Below are 17044 nucleotides of genomic sequence, written 5' to 3' on the forward strand. Positions count from 1 at the left end.
CTGAACAGTTATACAACTCTGACCAAAGTAAGTAAGTAAATGTCAGGCAGTTATACTGGTAACAATTTGTAGACCTAAAACTATTGACAGACCAGACCAAACCCCAAGCTCTTCTGCAGGTGTCAAGATAATGCAGTAACTGAGCCTTGCTAGATCTTTGCTCTTCAACTACTGATAGGCCATCCCCGACACTCTTCCTGAGGTGCCAAAATTGTCACTGCAGTGAATAAACCTTGCTGGATCTTTGTGAGTGACAGGCAGCACTTACTGGAAAGGAAAAGACATGAAAGTAATTTTGCTATTTCTTAGTACCTAGAGTGTAAAGATCTGTTTCTCTGTAAAAGAAACGAACTGTAGAACTGTAGAACTGAAAAACCACCACAGCAGAGAACAGCTCCAAATGATGACAATTATGTTAGGTTTAGCGCTTTCTTCTCCTAATAGAGACTTTCTCAGAACAAACATACAATATTGACCCAGCCCTCAAATACCCAAAGTCAAATAGTCAATTAGTTTAATTTGATCACATGACACAGTGAATAAGCGTAAAATATAAAGATAACAAGGTTAAAACATATTAAAAATGTATTCTATAAAACAATATAGATTGTATATAAAATAAAATATAAATGCCTCGCATGCCAACAATGGGAAGGATAAATTTATTAAATTATTATTTATGTACGAAAGGCTATGTGAGAAAAATCTGAGGCACTACTTCAACTATTCTCAGTTTGCCAATGACGGTAATTTAACTACTAATGAGCGTAACATATTTGGTGAGTTTGTTAACGAGTGGGGTGGAATTAATGAATACACACGAATATTCAGATAAAATGAATTTGTTACTTATGGATGGGACATATGGAGAGAGTCCCCTTAATGAAATCCACATAGCTTATAGAAAGATTGACTTGGCTCTTGATGGCATGCTTTTTTAGGGCCAAATCAGTCTGAGTGAATCCGAATACATGAAGAACGACCACCCCACGATACCTAACATTTTCGGAATACCGAAAATTCTTAAGGTTCTAAGTAACTTAAAATGTGGCCCATTGACGATGGACCTAGATCGAAGACTTGTTTCATTAGTAAGACTGTAGAAAAAGGATTTGGAAAAATATAGTTATATTACAAAAGACTCTTGGCATTTCCTTGAGAAATTAGATTGTCTCACCTTATTCCCCGGTACGATTATGGTCACTTTAGATGTAGTTCATTTATTTGGCATCATACCCCACAACAAGGGCCTTCAATGATTGGAAAGGCAGCTAGCAAAAACTCAAGTGTACGACCAAGATTCTACTAACAAAATTACTGCCCTTATGGAGATGGTTTTAGGTAACAATTTTATCCATTTTGAGGGGCAGTACTTCAGACAGTTGACTGCGGCAGCAATGGGGGCCTCGTGTGCCCCCACTTTTGCCAATTTTGTTATGTGTTACTGGGAGCAGGACTTCATCATAAATAGTGTACATTGGCCCTATATTTTGCACTACACCAGATATCTTGATGACTTGTTTTTGGTGGGGAAGGGCACTGAGGAACAACTAATGGTTTCCTCACGTATATAAACAACACAGTTGGATTCTTGCGGTTCACCCATCATTACAATCAAGATAAAATTTCCTATTTAGATGTAATGTTATCTTGGAACAGTGATCAAGGAAAACTGTGCTCTAGCATATATAGAAAGCCTACCTTTTCCAACTCCTATTTGGAGTTTAGTAGTTGGCATCCCCTACATCAAAAAAAGTCCATCGTGAAAGGCCAACTGGTCAGGGCAGTCAGAATGGTCAGTCTGGACTGCCATTTTTTAGATGAAGTGGAATTTATAGTAGGCATGTTCACCAAGAGGGGATACCCTGAGGCATTTTTGGATGAAATCAGTAAGGAAGTAGTAGGAAAAAGTAATGAAGGTATTTATAGACCAATTTTGGAGGGACCAACAATGGTTAGGTCAGAACTTGGTCCTAATGTGCCAATGAGAAAAAAGACGAGGTACGGCTTGAGTTTAATTACCACTTATAATCTAGATTCAGGAAAGATTGTTGACATCATAGCCAACAACTGGGACATATTGAGCATTGACAACAATGTTGAGCTTAAAGTGGGCAAGATACCCCCAAAGATTGTTTACAGAAAGTATCGGTGTTTTAAAAATCTATTTGAGTTGGGTAAGGAGACCCATGTAGGTTGTTCCAACAGACCGACAGACAACTTTAAATGCGGGAGATGTAGGGTTTGCACCCACATTTTAGAGACCGGGGACTCTTTTAAACTCAATGGCAGGAAAATTGTCATTAAAGGGCATTTCAATTGCTTTAACCAAAATATAGTATACCTGGCTAAGTGCGAGATGTGCCCCACATTTAATGTTGGCAAAACATCCAGAAATTTTAAAACCCGAATAGGTGAACACCCGTACGATATTAGGAAGGGTACAATTACCAATGCCCTGGTTAGGCACATTAAGGAACACCATAATCACTGTTTCAAGTTTTTGGTACTTGACCATGTAGTTAAAGATCAGCAGGGGAAAATCACTGATTTTCACCTAGACATTTGTGAACTAAGGTGGCAGCTTAGACTGGGTGCTGCACACCCTCCAGGTATAAACAAGGCTATTAATATTGCCTGTATTTTAAAATGAAAACATCTTGCAGGATAAGAGTTTTTTCTCTCTTTTTTTCTCTCTTTTTTTTTTTTTTTTTTTTTTTTTTTTTTTTTGAAAATCTTTTTATTTTATTATCTTATAGACAAACAATACAAATCACAGAAGAACACTGTACAAACATCAACAAAAACTATATACAACTATACATTGCCCATATCATTCACAATATATACAACAGATAATACATTAAGGAGATATAATACAAAAATGAAAAGTGTTTCAGGTTAAAAGACAATCAAAGAATACATTCCAAAAATTTTCAGAACAGAACTTGTGATTACCTTTATAAAAGAGATACTTTTGTGCCCTAAAATCCTTTCCATTGTTGGCATGCGAGGCATTTATATTTTTACCTTTATATTTTATGCTTATTCACTGTGTCATGTGATCAAATTAAACTAATTGACTATTTGACTTTGGGTATTTAAGGGCTGGGTCAATATTGTATGTTTGTTCTGAGGAAGCCTCTATTAGGAGAAGAAAGCACTAAACCTAATATAATTGTCATCATCTGTTTCTCTGTCCTGAGTGCTATACAATTAAAAATATGATTTATGAGTTGCAAAAGTATTTCATTTTTATAGCTATTGTTGCATTATTTTCTCTCAGTGCAGTACTGGTTTGCAGTTCCACATTAAAACATGGCCAACTTTCTCTTCTTCAGTTTGTATTAGCAATACTGCTTCCTGTACTGCCCATGTAAGGACATTTCCTATCATTGTTCTGCACCCTTCCAATGCAACAAACATAGCAGTGGGACTAACCACCGCAACAGACTGAAAAGGACATGGATGTCAAAAGCAACTCAATTAGAAAATATAGAAGTGAACAACACTTCTACAGATCATGTATAACGTATCCATTGCATCTGTTTCCAGCTGTTTTCATCAGCAATAAATTTGAACAAGTATATTACAGAAAAACATGCAAAGACATTGGCTTGCAAAGTGAAAGAATGAATCACTTATGTTAAAAACAGTACATTGTGTAACCACTTCACTACATGTCATAGTGAATTGGTACCCTCTCCTTGCTGGCAAGGGGCTGTAAATAAAAGAAGCACAGAGATAGGATGCTATTAGTATTTCTTGCTGTACTGGTAACCCTCCACCCAAGCTAGTGAAACCGTCATCTTCAAATGAAAAGCTGCCTGAAGGCAAGCAACAGGATTATGTGAGTCTTTCTTCCCCAGAGCATACTATTTACTTCTGAATGAATGAATTCTCTTATAGATAATCTCCTTCAAAAAATATTCTACTTATCTGCAGTCTCTGAGAAGTAATATTTTCTTAGGTTTTAAAATTATGGATTTCAACCTCTTATCACTTTTGCCCGTTAGTAGCACCACCCCCATCATTACATAAATGCCTCTTATACCTGTTTAATATTTAATTATTATGCCACCTCATCCCTCCCTTCACATGAATGAAAGCCTCCAAAGCTTATAATCTAACTTCACATTCCTAAATTTAAATATCTAGAATCATACTAACATTTCCATCCCACACATTTTCTGATTGTTCCATGCTTTCTTTTTCAGGTTCTATTTCCAGCAGAGCTCTAACTAAACAATTTTTTAGGGTATATCCATTTTGCAGCAATTAACAAATCAATCATCACCTCAGGTCAACATCTAGTTGTCATTCATACCTTCCTTTTTATATAGGTTCCATACCTCTCAACCTCTTAGCACAAAAAATCCAGAGAAAGCCAAAAATAATGGAGGGACAAAGTCCCGAAAATAGGGACAGATTTTAAATATTGCTCTTATAAACATAGAAAGTTGCTAGAAATAATAGGATTTGTGTTAGCATTCATTTTCTGAAAGATATTAAGTGCCAGACTCAAATGTAAGTCATTATTTTCCAGAAAACCACACATTTTATGAGGAACAGACCAAACATATGAGGAAAAACTCTGGACATTCTGCATAAATCTGGACAGTTGAGGGGTATGACTGATTCATAGGCTTATTCCAATGCCTTGGATCAACTTATCCATACCCCCACCAGGGGCAGCAATATCCTAGACCTGGTCATTACCAACATGGGCGACCAGTGTTCCACACCAGAGGTCAATTCCTTCTTGGTCAGATCCGACCACAAGCTAATGACCCTAGACATCCACATCCTGCCCCCACCACCTATTAGGGAAACCACCGTAAACAATTTCTCCAAAGCCATCTTCATACTTCTTAAGAGAGAAGTGGCAAACTTCACGACACCCATGCAGATGGACAATAGAGGTACAACTGCTGAATCCTACACAAATGCACTTTATAAGCACTTAACACGAGTGCATGGATCATGCTATCCCTAACAGAACCAAGATGCTATCCTCCAAAAAAGGAAGCCAATCTGGTGGTCCCCTGCCATAAACAAACTCTACAACAGAAGAAAGAAACTGTTGCAAAAAAAGAGTAAAATCCCATGAATGGAGGAACTCCTCGGTCAGCCTCAGTAAGAAGTTGAGATCCCTCATAAAATCTTCCAAAGCTAGTTACGAAAACAAAATTGCCACTGATTCTAAAGACAACCACAAACCATTCTATAGCTATGTCAAAAATTTCAATGGCAACACTCAGATCTGCTCTGAGTTACAGTACAATGACACTAGATATACAGAACCAACTGATATTGCCAACATCCTGGCAGATAGGTTCAGTGCTAACTTTGCCCCTCTCTCACCCCCTAAAGGGCCCATCTCTATACCGGAAGAATGCAAAGTTCCTGTAATCATAGCTGCACAAGTAAAAAACACACTCTCCAAAGCCAGGAACACAGCATCCATTGGACCTGACAACATCGCAGGCTGCATTCTACATGAACTACAGAATGAACTGGCACCCCACCTAAGCACCATGTTCAATCATAGCCTCACCTCAGGCTTTGTGCCCACTGAATGGCACACAGCGATGGTTATCTGACTCCACAAAGGGGGAGCCACCACAGACCCTGGGAAGTACTGCCCCCTTAGCCTAATGAGCCTGGTCTGCAAGGCCATGGAACGGATCATCATGGAACTTATAAATAAAGACAATGGTAATCTCCAAACTCTGGACCCCACCCAGTTTGGATTTATAAAAGGCAGATCATGTCTCCTAAACCTGATTGCCTTCTTTGAAGCAGTCACAAAAGCCGCAGATGAGGGTAAGTGGTTCACACAGCCTATCTAGATCTCGCCAAGGCTTTTGACACCATCCCTCACTCTGGAATTATAGATGAACTCAGTAAACTAGGTATAAATCCCTATGTCACAAGATGGGTTCCCAACTGGCTCACTGACAGAACCCACACTGTGAAAGTAGCAGACTCCAAATCCGACTTCAGACCAGTGACAAGTGGAGTACCACAGGGTTCAGTCCTGGGTCCTCTCCTGTTTAGTATCTACTTTTCTGAAGTACAGGCTAACACAGAAGGTCTTTGGCTAATGAAGTTTGCAGATGACTGCAAACTAGGAGCCATAATCGAAGCTCCTAATGATGTGGGCATCCTACAAAAGGGCCTCACTGACAACAGATGCCTGGTGTCAAAGCCATAGCCTCAAGCTCAATGCCAAAATGTGCACTGTCATCCCCTTTGGAAAAACTCTGTACCCATGAGCTACCACATAGGTAGTAGTCTACTTAACACCGAAAGTGTGATAAGAGACCTTGGGACACAGGTGGACAGTAGTCTCTCCTTTGATAATTACATCACCACAGTAGTCAGGAAGTCCTGCTACATGGCACACCTCATCACAAAAGGTTTCTCATCCAGGAAAAAAGAGGTCATTGTCCCCCTCTACTCATAACTCATTAGGCCCACTATAGAGTACAATGCCCCATTTGGTATATACCTCACAAGACATCTACAACAACTGGAAAGGCCTCAGAAATATCTCACAAAGATGATTACTGGCCTCAATCAGATGCCCTACGCAAATTTACTCCGTCGCATATCGTCTGCTCAGAGGTGATCTCTGCCTAACATACAAATGTATGTCAAACCCAGAGCTGTTGGATATGCTCCACTTAAAGAAATCCCAATCCTTCCAAGCTACACACTCTAGGGACCTAAACCTTGTCACCACAATAAACAGAACATGCTGGAGGGATAGATTCCTGTCCCAGAAACTTCCCATACTCTGGAACAAACTACTTATCTATATCAAACAAATCTCCACATTAGCACTCTACAAGAAAAATCTTGATGATCGGATGGGAAATAGGAAATTCACCCCGGGATCACCTCTGGGGCTCTGCTTGACAGAGGCACAGGAAAATAATTTTCTTGGGTGGCGTAAGCCAGGGTACCTTTTTGGCTAGGCTTATATAGGCCCTAGGGTCAATAGCCAAGTACCTACCTATGAACCTATGAACCTGTAAATATGTACTAGGCTAGCTGCCCTTGCAGGCCATTTTATGCCTAGTAAATTTCTCTTCAAGGGAAAGAATCAAACCTTGTACCTTGTATCTGTGAGGTAAACATTTTAACCGTTATGTTAACCTTCAGCCTCTTCTACAGTCATCATTCAGGGGAATCCTATGAACAGCACAGCAAGCTGCTTTTCTAAGTGTCTGCATGTCTTCCCTGTGGTCACATGGGCCTCCTCCAGGTGCTCCAGTTTCCTCCCACATCCTGAAGACATGCTGCAGGTGCATTGGGCACACTAAATTGTCCCTAAGTGTGAATTTGTGCATGTGTGTGCCTTCTGTGGAAGGTTGGGCACCAGGCTGGCAACCCAACACCGTGAAACTCCACTGCCAATCATTCAGCGGACTGTTGTTCTGCTGTGGTGACCCCTAATGGGAAAAGCCGAATGGGGAAGAAGAAGAAGAAGAAAACACTATGAGCTTTACCCTTCCTATCCATTCTTTCTCCTGATTAGCATAAGCATACAATTACAATTCAATAAATTCCATATGTATAACTACACAAATCATTTCTTCAGATGCCACTGCAGCCACCCATCTTCTTTTCCATTTTTGAAGTATGTCACATTCTTAGTGTCATCTACAAACAAAATTAGTTTGGTCCACATTGTATTATTGCCTGAACCCTTAGTGAGTCAGCAGCACTGTATAATAAAATGCGAATATATAACAAATGTAGATATAGAAGAGCATAATGATATGACTTAAAATAGGTTTCCATGTATTAATTATTTTACTATGAAAACAGATATTTATGCATTCTGAGCCAATACACCATAATCATTGTGACTTACCTCACTCCGTACAGCATTTGTAATTGTGGCTTGCTGCTCAACAGAAAAAAGATCAGACACTGATCCAGATACCACTAGGTCAGTGATGTGCACCAGTACCGCAGTGTCTATCTCATCTTCAGTCAACACAAAAATTATTTTTTTCCCCTGAAATAAAAAGAAAGAAAGCATATGACCACCATGTTGTTAAATTGTGAAGTTAGTTTCTTTACACTCCCTAAAACCTGCCACAGCATTTCCAAAAAAAAAGTGCCGTGATCTCTGTAAGTATGGCCATATAAAAGTGATACTCTATGCCATGAATTTTTATGATTAGTAATAGTACTGATTGCTCATTTTTGTAAATTGTAGCCATTTGCTACCACAATGTGAGAAATCATAACAATCAAAAAAATAATGTGCTGAAAATCACATTTCTCTGCAAACAAACCCATACAGTCACTATTCAAAGTACTCATTTTTCTCTCTGTACCCTTGCACCTCCTACTACTTAATGTAAAGTACAGTTGTATAAATAAACTTACCATAACAGTAGATGTTTGAATGATCACTGTGGCGGTAGCCTATATGGTTTATACACTGCTAAGGATATACAGCTGGCCAGCTTCCAAAGCTTCTGGGTAACTTCTACTAGCCCAAACCATTACAATTACAGGTAACTAGAGCCAAGAACCCTGGTGGAGAAGCACTCTTCTCCTACTCCATAGCAAAATTATGGAATACCCTCCCTCACACTATAACCACTGTATCATCATGTACTAACTGCAAAGCTGTTCTAAAATCTCATCTAAAAGAGCAATGGGCATGCCCCTGTAACAACCCTCACTAATATCTCTACTCCAACTACCCTAAACCTATCTTCCACCCTACTAACTATCTGTGGTTACAGCCAACTACATTGCTTGTAAACCTATATCTCAGCTGTAATCTTAGGTACCGTTATTCATGTAGAATATATGCTAGCTTAACTATTAGTATACTTGCCATCTTAAATGGCACTGATGCTATAAGTGTGTAGTATATACTCAATTGTCCTTAACCTAAATATGTTATTGAACTATGTCTGTTTTACTGCTATTGTTAAACAAAAAGCCTACCTATACTTTCTTGTTATCTTGTAACTAAATGTTCTTTATTGTGGAGCTTTTCTCCCTGGGCCTCCGCTGAAAAAGAATCTGTGTCCAGTCGGATGTTCCTGGTCAACAAATGTAAATTAATTAATTAGGCTGCTTAAGCTGAGCTGGCTAAAAACATGGGCTTGGGGACCAAGCCCTTCGGAGCCAACTTAGACAGGAAGACTAAGCCTTGAGAGGACATTGTTAGAACAGCAAAAAACAGATGTCCATACCTTAGCATCAAGATATGCATGAAAAAACAAGGGGGTGCAAAGGGAGAGAGAGTGGCTACTAAAGCAGCGATCATTTGAACATCTATAATTATGGTAATTTTACTTACAAAACTGCACTATATTTATCATATTGATCACTGTTGCAGTAGTCTATACTATATGGGTAGATTAGCATAGCTTAGCAAAACTGGGAGTCCACGGAGAGAGAGGTCCAGGAACCCCTGAAGAATGCTCATAGCAAAGCAGTACCTAGACCAGGAGAAGAAATCTAGCTTGTAGTGCTTTTTAAAAGTATATACAGAGGACCAAGCTGCTGATTCTGGAATACTTCCAGAGTGCAACTCTTTCAAAAAAAAAAATACATAGATGAAGCCAAGGCTTTAGTAGAGTGTGCCTTGACCCTGCATACAATAGTTTCATTGTGGTAGGAACAACAACAGTTAGTAGCTTGGCACAACCATTTGGAAATATTCTTTGGCACAGGTTGTCCCTTCTTCTTACCTTCACAAGAAATGAACACCAGATCAGAAGTTATGAAATATTCTGTTCTGTTAAGATAGTACACCTGACTTGTTTGGGGACATCCAAGGAATGAAGTATCCTTTCTTACTCATTTCTGGGATCCAGAGAAGAACACAGGGAGCTAGTTTGGCTTAATATAAAATCAGATGGATACCACTTTCAGCATAAAATAAGGCTTGGTTCTCAAAGAAACCCTGTCTCTGTGGAAAATGAGATACGGGTTACCCACAATAAGAGCTTGTAACTCAGAATGTCTTCATGCAGAGGTCTGAGCAACCAGTAAATCTCTTTTACACTATAACAAGCACAAGTCAGTCAAATGAGCTAGTTCAATGGAGCAACTGTTTGGTTCTTTAATTCATTTCTGGGTTCCAGAGAAGAACACAGGAAGATATTTTGGCTTAATATAAAATTGGATACCTCTTTGGACACAAAATAAGGCTTAGTTCTGCACAAAAACTTTTAGCACAACAACTCAGGCAACAGAAAGTGGAAAGGGCTTTCATCAAACTTAGGGAGTCCATAACAATGAAGATAACAAGAGACCCTGTAGACGTATTAGAAATATTTCGGAAATTTTATGAAAGTTTGTAAAAAAACAGAGAAATATGGAAATCAAGAAAAGGTACAAATGGAAATATTTATAAAAGAATTAAATATGCCAAGGTTAGAGGTAGATGAGGCTCAATTACTAACAGTTACGTTAGGAAGGGATGAGATAAAAATTGCTATGTATAACCAATTTACAGGAAAGTCTCCAGGAATAGATGGTATTCCTGTGGAAGTTTGAAAGTTAGGAGGGAAAACCTGATAAAGAGCTGGAAGGTTTTGTTTAACAGCATTTTAAGAGGAAGAGAAGTACCAGCATCCTGGAAGAAGACGGTTGTAACGGTAATACCTAAAGAGAGTAAAGATCCATCAGATCCAGCTTCATACAGGCCCATTTCAATGCTAAACCATGACTATAAAGTGTTTATATCTGTAATGGCTAAAAGAATGGCAAAATTGATACCAAAACTGATAGATAGGTATCAGTGTGGTTTTGTGGAAGGGAGGCAAACATTTGTCAGTATTAACAGAACGTCAATGATCCAGAGGGAAGCAGAATGTAATAAAATACCACTTTTAATGGTGGATATTGATGCCGAGAAAGCATTTGACAGAGGAGACTGGGACTTCATGAGCAGGGCAAGGGAAGCATTTGCTTCCCTGATACAGTTATAAGGTTGATTAGAAGAATATAAGAGGGATCGGGGGTGCAAATTAAGGTGGGTGGGGTCCTCTAATAATTTCTGCTTGAGTAGAGGAACCAGGCAGGGTTGTCCGTTTTCCCCTTTGATGTTTGCATTATATTTAGAACCATTGGCAAAGAAAATAAGGGACACAGAAATTCAAGGATGTAATTGGTATGGCAGTCAGGAAAAGCTGGCTTTATTTGCAGATAATATTATTTTATACATACAAAACCAGAAAGGGGCATTACAGTGTTGTGGAATATTTTAAGACAGTTTCAAATCTTCTCAGGATACAAAATTAATAAAGCTAAAACAAAGGCAATAATGGTAAATTATGTAGCCATACATGAATTGGTCCAACAATATCCATATTTAGGAAAACATGATAAAATGAAGTATTTAGGAGTGTGGATTAGAAATGACTCTGTTGTGGCAGATAAGGATATGTGGTAAGATATTAAACAGAAGATAATACAAAACTTGAGAAATTGGAAGCTTTGTTATATGGATATGGATACTAAGATGCATGACATTAAAATGTTTTAGTGCCATTAGTCTTATACACACGTCAGATATATTTTTATCAACAAGAAGAAAAGCTGTGGATAGCAATTAAAAAAGAGTTGAAGAATTTTATTTATTTTATTTTTACTTTACATTTGTTTATTTTACATTTGTTTACCAGTTTACACAGGTCCATTTTCAGTGGAGGACCGGGGAGAAAAGCTCCACATTACAATACATTACATGAGAGTAAAAAGAAGTAGAACATACATGCATATGGCATATATACACATCAGGACAACATGCTGGTGATTCACAAACATACATATAACATATATACACACAACAGGACATCATGGTAGTGATTAACATTTCTTACAGTAGACAATCAGAGATATATATATTTTTTCTTTTTCAGTTATAAGTTTTGTAAGGTAAATGTATACGGGTTTGGAAGCTTTCAGGGGAGAAACTAGTTATACATAGCATACATTTTATCTGGGAAGAGAAGACAGCAAGGATTAAGTGGGATAAGCTGATTCTTCCAATAGAACAAGGCAGACTGGGAATACCCAATTTAAGGAGGTATTTTAGAGCAACACAGTTAAGGCTCTTATACATAGCACAAGCAGAAAACTATAATTCAAAGTGGAAAGGAATTATGCTGATACAGGGAGGAAGCTCAAGAAATAAGGACAGCTTGGGATTTTGGATGAAGACTTAAGGAGAAAGTACAGTTGTGTACACTTACCATAAATGTAGATGTTCGAGTGTATTCACTGTTGCAGTCCTTACAAAATGGGTTATCTGGCTCCTAGTAGCCCACAGTCGGACAGAATACCAAAGTCCTTGGTATATGACGTTGGCTGCCTTCGGTTTAGAACTGACGTCAGGACATCAGGTACAAAAGAAGGCAGACAACACCATTTCCTCAGTTTTTCTTGCCTTAACTGTCAGGAGCCCCCCAAAAAAGGTTAGACCAGGAAAAGAAAATCCAGTCTGTGCCCTAGGAAAAAAGGGGGGATGGAAGGGGGGGAAACCAGGACTGCAACAGTGAATACACTTGAACATCTACATTTATGGTAAGTGTACACAACTGTGCTATGTTCATCGTGCTTCACTGTTGCAGCCCTTATAAAATGGGTTGATTCCCAAAGCCCAGGGAAAAAAACAAAAGGGAGGAGGAACACCCACTGTTTAAGGGTTGATAAGGATGCCTTGCAACACTGCAGTGGCAAAACCAGCCCTGGACTTAGAAAACAAGGGTAAATTGTAATGTTTAGTGAAAGTGTGAACAGAAGTCCATGTAGCTGCTTCCAGTAAGTCCCTAGTAGGTTGTTGTGTCTTTCGGCTTTTCCCGGTTAGGGGTCGCCACAGCGGACCTCCGGTCTGCTAATGATTGGCAGTAGATTTTTATGTGCCGAGTTGCCAGCCCTGATGCACAACCTTCAATGAAGGTACACCCATTCACGCATGTTTCCACACAGAAAACGCTCTAGCTGAGAATCGAACAGGACAACGTCATACTGTGAGGAGACAATGCTACCACAGCACACCTCTTAAAAAAGCTGTTGAGGTAGAGGCTGCCCTAGTAGAATGGGTCCTACTACTCTGAGGAGGAACCTTGCCATGCTGTAAGTAACAAAAGTAAATACAATGAGTAATCCACTTAGAAATGGTCTGTTTAGAAATAGCTTTGCCCTGAGCTCCAGGAGCAAAACCAACCAACAATTGATCCATCTTTCAAAAAGATTTGGTCCTGTCCAGGTAAAATCTAACCTGTCTATGCACATACAGGGAATGCAGTAACTTTTCCCCTTTCTTCTGAGGATTAGGAAAGAAGGTAGGCAGGTGGATAGACTGGTTAAGTGTCAGGCTAGAAACCACCTTAGGCATAAAGGAGGGATTAGTTCGAAGAGAAACCCGATCAACATGGAAGATGATAAAAGGATCTACTGCTATTAAGGCCTACAGCTCAGAACCTCTTCTAGATGAAGTAATAGCCAAAAGAAAGGCAGTTTTCCAGGAGAGAAACTTCAGGTCTGCTGAGGCAGCTGGTTCAAAATGAGGCAAAGTAAGTTTCTCAAGTACAAAATTGAGCTCCCAAGCAGGAGTAGGTGCTCTTCTGGGAGGCTTTAAATTGCTAGCTCCCCTGAGGAACTGTTTCATCCAGGGATGAGAGAAAATGGGATGCTCAAAGGAACAATGAGCAGAAATAGCTGAAGCATGGATTTTGATAGAAGAAAAGGAAAGTCCACCATTAAGCAAGCCTGCCAGATAGTCAAGAATAAGAGGAAGAGTAGGTTGAGAAGGGTCCTCCCCTCTAGTCTGCATCCAAATGGAGAATCTTTTCCACTTATCTGCATAAGATTTCTTAGTGCTAGGCCTCCTGGCCCCACCAAGGACCTCAACCACTTGTTGGGAAAGGTTTAAATTATGAGCCAAGCTGCCAAATTCAGTCTGAAGATGAGGATGCAGAACCCCCCCCCCTCCTGAACCAAGAGATCTGGTATCAGGGAAAGATGCCAAGGTTGAGACTAGGAGAGACTGCGAAGTAGTGGATACCAATGTTGTCTGGGCCAGTCTGGAGCTATGATGATGGCCCATGGTTTTTCGTCCCTTATCTTTAACAGCACTCTGGGAAGAAGAGGCAGAGGAGGGAATGCATAGATCAAGAGCTGCATCCAGGGGAAGGACAGAGCATCCACCTTCCAAGCTTTGTTGTGATGATCCCTGGTGCAATAGGTTGAAAGAAGGTGGTTGGTTGGAGATGAGAAGAGATCCACCTGGGGAGTGCCCCAACACAGAATGATGTGATAGAAGATGGTTTTGTTTAGTTGCCACTCGTGAGGATCCAGGACCTGGCTGCTCAACCGGTCTGCCAAGGTGTTGAGCTTTCCTGGAAGAAACTGAGCTGTCAGATGAATGCCCATGGAAGCTGCTATGGACCATAGAATCATGCTTTGTCTGCACAGGGGTAAGAGTGCATCCCTCCCTGTTTGTTTATGTATCACATGATTGTGGTGTTATCTGTCCTGACCAGAAGAGTACCAGGAGAGAGAAGATGTTTAAAAGCCATTAAGGCCGGCTGGACTGCCATCAATTCCTTCAGATTTATGTGCAAATGAACCTGTTGAGAGTTCCAAGTCCCCTGAATGCATCTGCTCTCTAGATGTGCTCCAAAAGTGCAGTCCAAGGCATCTGTGGTGAGAGTCCAGGTGGCAGAAGGTGGACAGAAAGGCAGGCCTTTGTTTTGTGCACAGGCCGTTGCCCACCAAAGGAATTCTGTCCACAGGCAGGGAATCAGAGGAAGTATCAAGTATAAATCCTGAGTGTGTTGACACCAAAGGTTTTTGAGGTACCATTGTATTTTCCTCATATGCAGTCTGGCATATGGAATCATCAAAATACATGAAGCCATGAATCCCAGGGCTTGCAGGAATTGCCTTGCAGAGAATTGGGTCATGCTTGCCAAATTTTTGAAGTAATTTGAAAGATCCATTTGTTTCTCTTGAGGGAGGAACACCATCTGGACGGCTGGGTGCAGGCTCGCTCCCAGGAATACTCTCTTCCTGGTGGGTACTAATTTTGACTTCTTTTCATTGATGTAGCCCAAAGAGGTGAGAAGGTTCTTTACAAAGTTTAATCCTTTAGAAATTGCTTTGGAGAGTTTGCCTGAATAAGACAATCATCCAAGTAAGGGTAAATTTCAATGTTTCTTTGCCTGCAAAAAGCAATGACTGGAGCCAGGCATTTGGTAAAAACTCTGGGAGCAATAGATATGCCAAAGGGCAGTGCAGAGAATTGGAAGTGCCTGTTCCCCACCCTGAAGTGAAGGAACTGCCTGCAGATGTCCCTTATTGGGATGTGCAGATAAGCTTCTTTGAGATCCAAAGTCACCAGCAAGGAATCCTTGGCCAGCATTGGCAGCAACTGCTGAAGAGTGAGTATTTTGAATTTAAGAATCACCAGAAAAGTGTTTAGAATGGACAAATCCAGAAGAGAGCGCCAGGTGCCCCCTTATTTGGGGACCAGGAAAAGTCTTGAGTAGAAATCCTGGCCTATCTGTAGTGCAAGAACTGGCTCTATCGCTCCTAGGTTTAGTAAAGAAGAAACTTGTTTTTCTGCTTCTGCTCTTTGATTTAGGGGAAAATCTGGGTATCCTTGGTGATCAAGGAAGGTGTGAAGGAGAACTTGAAGCCCTGGGATACTATTTTGAGCACCCATTTGTCATTTGTGATGGTGAACCAGACATTTGCAAAAATGGCTAACATTCCCCCCAAAGGAAACCCTGGGACCGCAGAGGCAGGCAGGGGAAGGCCAGAGTCATTGGGAATGCTTGCTTTGGGAAGTTTGCTTAGAACTTCCCGATTTTGTAGAGGAAGCCTGCCAGTGCTTAGCCTTTTGAGGGGTGGAAGTCGATCCCCTAGAAGACCTGTAACCCCTAGGCCTAGTGCGACTCTGTTTACTAGGGTCAGGAAAGGTCCAGTTCTTAGAAGGATAATGTCTACTAAAACGAGGAGGCTGAACTTGCAGAAAGTCCTTAACAGTCTGATTAGATATGGCCTTATCCTCCATGTTTTTCAACACATCTTCTGCTTTGCTACCAAAAAGATTGTCCTTGTGCAATGGCACATCCAGTAATTTAGATTTGACAGGTTCAGAAAGGGGCTGTTCCCTGAGCCAAACATGTCTTCTAATGACAGAAGCAGTGTCTGCTGCCTGGCAAGAAGACTCCAAAGTGTCGAAACCACAATGGAGAGAATGTTTAGTGACAAGACTGGCAGAATTCAACAAATCTTGCATGTCCTTACTCTCCAACAGGGAAGGAACACCAGCAATTCTAGCCTTAATAGCTTCCAAAGTATGCTGCTGATACTTAAGCATATGAAAAAGCCAATTAACAGACCTAACAGCCAGGGTGGAAGACATATAAACCTTTTTACCCAATCTGTCCAGGGCCCTAGATTCCCTGTCAGAAAGAACAGGATTTTTAGCAACCATGGCTTTAACACCCTTAGGGCCCTGAGAAATAATCTCTGGATCAGCAGTAAGATTCTTGAAAAGGGACTGATGAGAATCAGGAACTCTATAATATCTCTCAGGCTTTCTGGGAGCAGAAGGAACAGAATTAGGAGTCAAAGAATTCTCCATGAAGACATCAACAACTTTCAAATCCGGAGAGATAGCCAAGGCTTATGCTGTGGCAAATCCAAGAATTCCCTAATCCGTTTCTTAGACTGAGGGTAGTCCTGACTTTCCCATTTGAAATGCTCTTTAAGAGTATTCAAAGTATCTCCAAAACAAAAATCTTCAGGAGAGGAGGCAGAAGGGATGGAGTATTCTGCATCAGAATTCTCAAAACCAGACAAAAGTGAAGAGTTTCCCTCTTCATCAGCAGAGTTGCTGGAAACCTCAGAGACTGGGCAAAGAAAGCTTCTGGGGACAATTCCCTAATCCTTTTAGAAGGAGGTGGCTGAGAGCCCTTGATAAGGGTCAAGAGATCACTAGCCATTTTAACCATCTGAGCCTGTAGCATTTGAGGGGAGG

At 40.4% G+C, this 17044-nt stretch overlaps 1 protein-coding gene across 1 annotated transcript in view; it reads right to left on the reverse strand.

Moving 5' to 3' along the window:
• The window catches only part of LOC122787923 (dynein beta chain, flagellar outer arm-like), a 5188001-nt gene that overhangs the window by 2105230 nt on the left and 3065727 nt on the right, over positions 1-17044 (reverse strand). The window contains exon 65 of the mRNA XM_044054850.1: positions 7886-8032. Coding sequence (XP_043910785.1) covers positions 7886-8032 — 147 coding nt within the window. The remainder of the gene's footprint in view (positions 1-7885; positions 8033-17044) is intronic.

The sequence above is a fragment of the Protopterus annectens genome, chromosome 13.part0, assembly GCF_019279795.1.
Source record: "Protopterus annectens isolate FY-2018-M chromosome 13.part0, PAN1.0, whole genome shotgun sequence".
Lineage (NCBI taxonomy): Eukaryota > Metazoa > Chordata > Ceratodontiformes > Protopteridae > Protopterus > Protopterus annectens.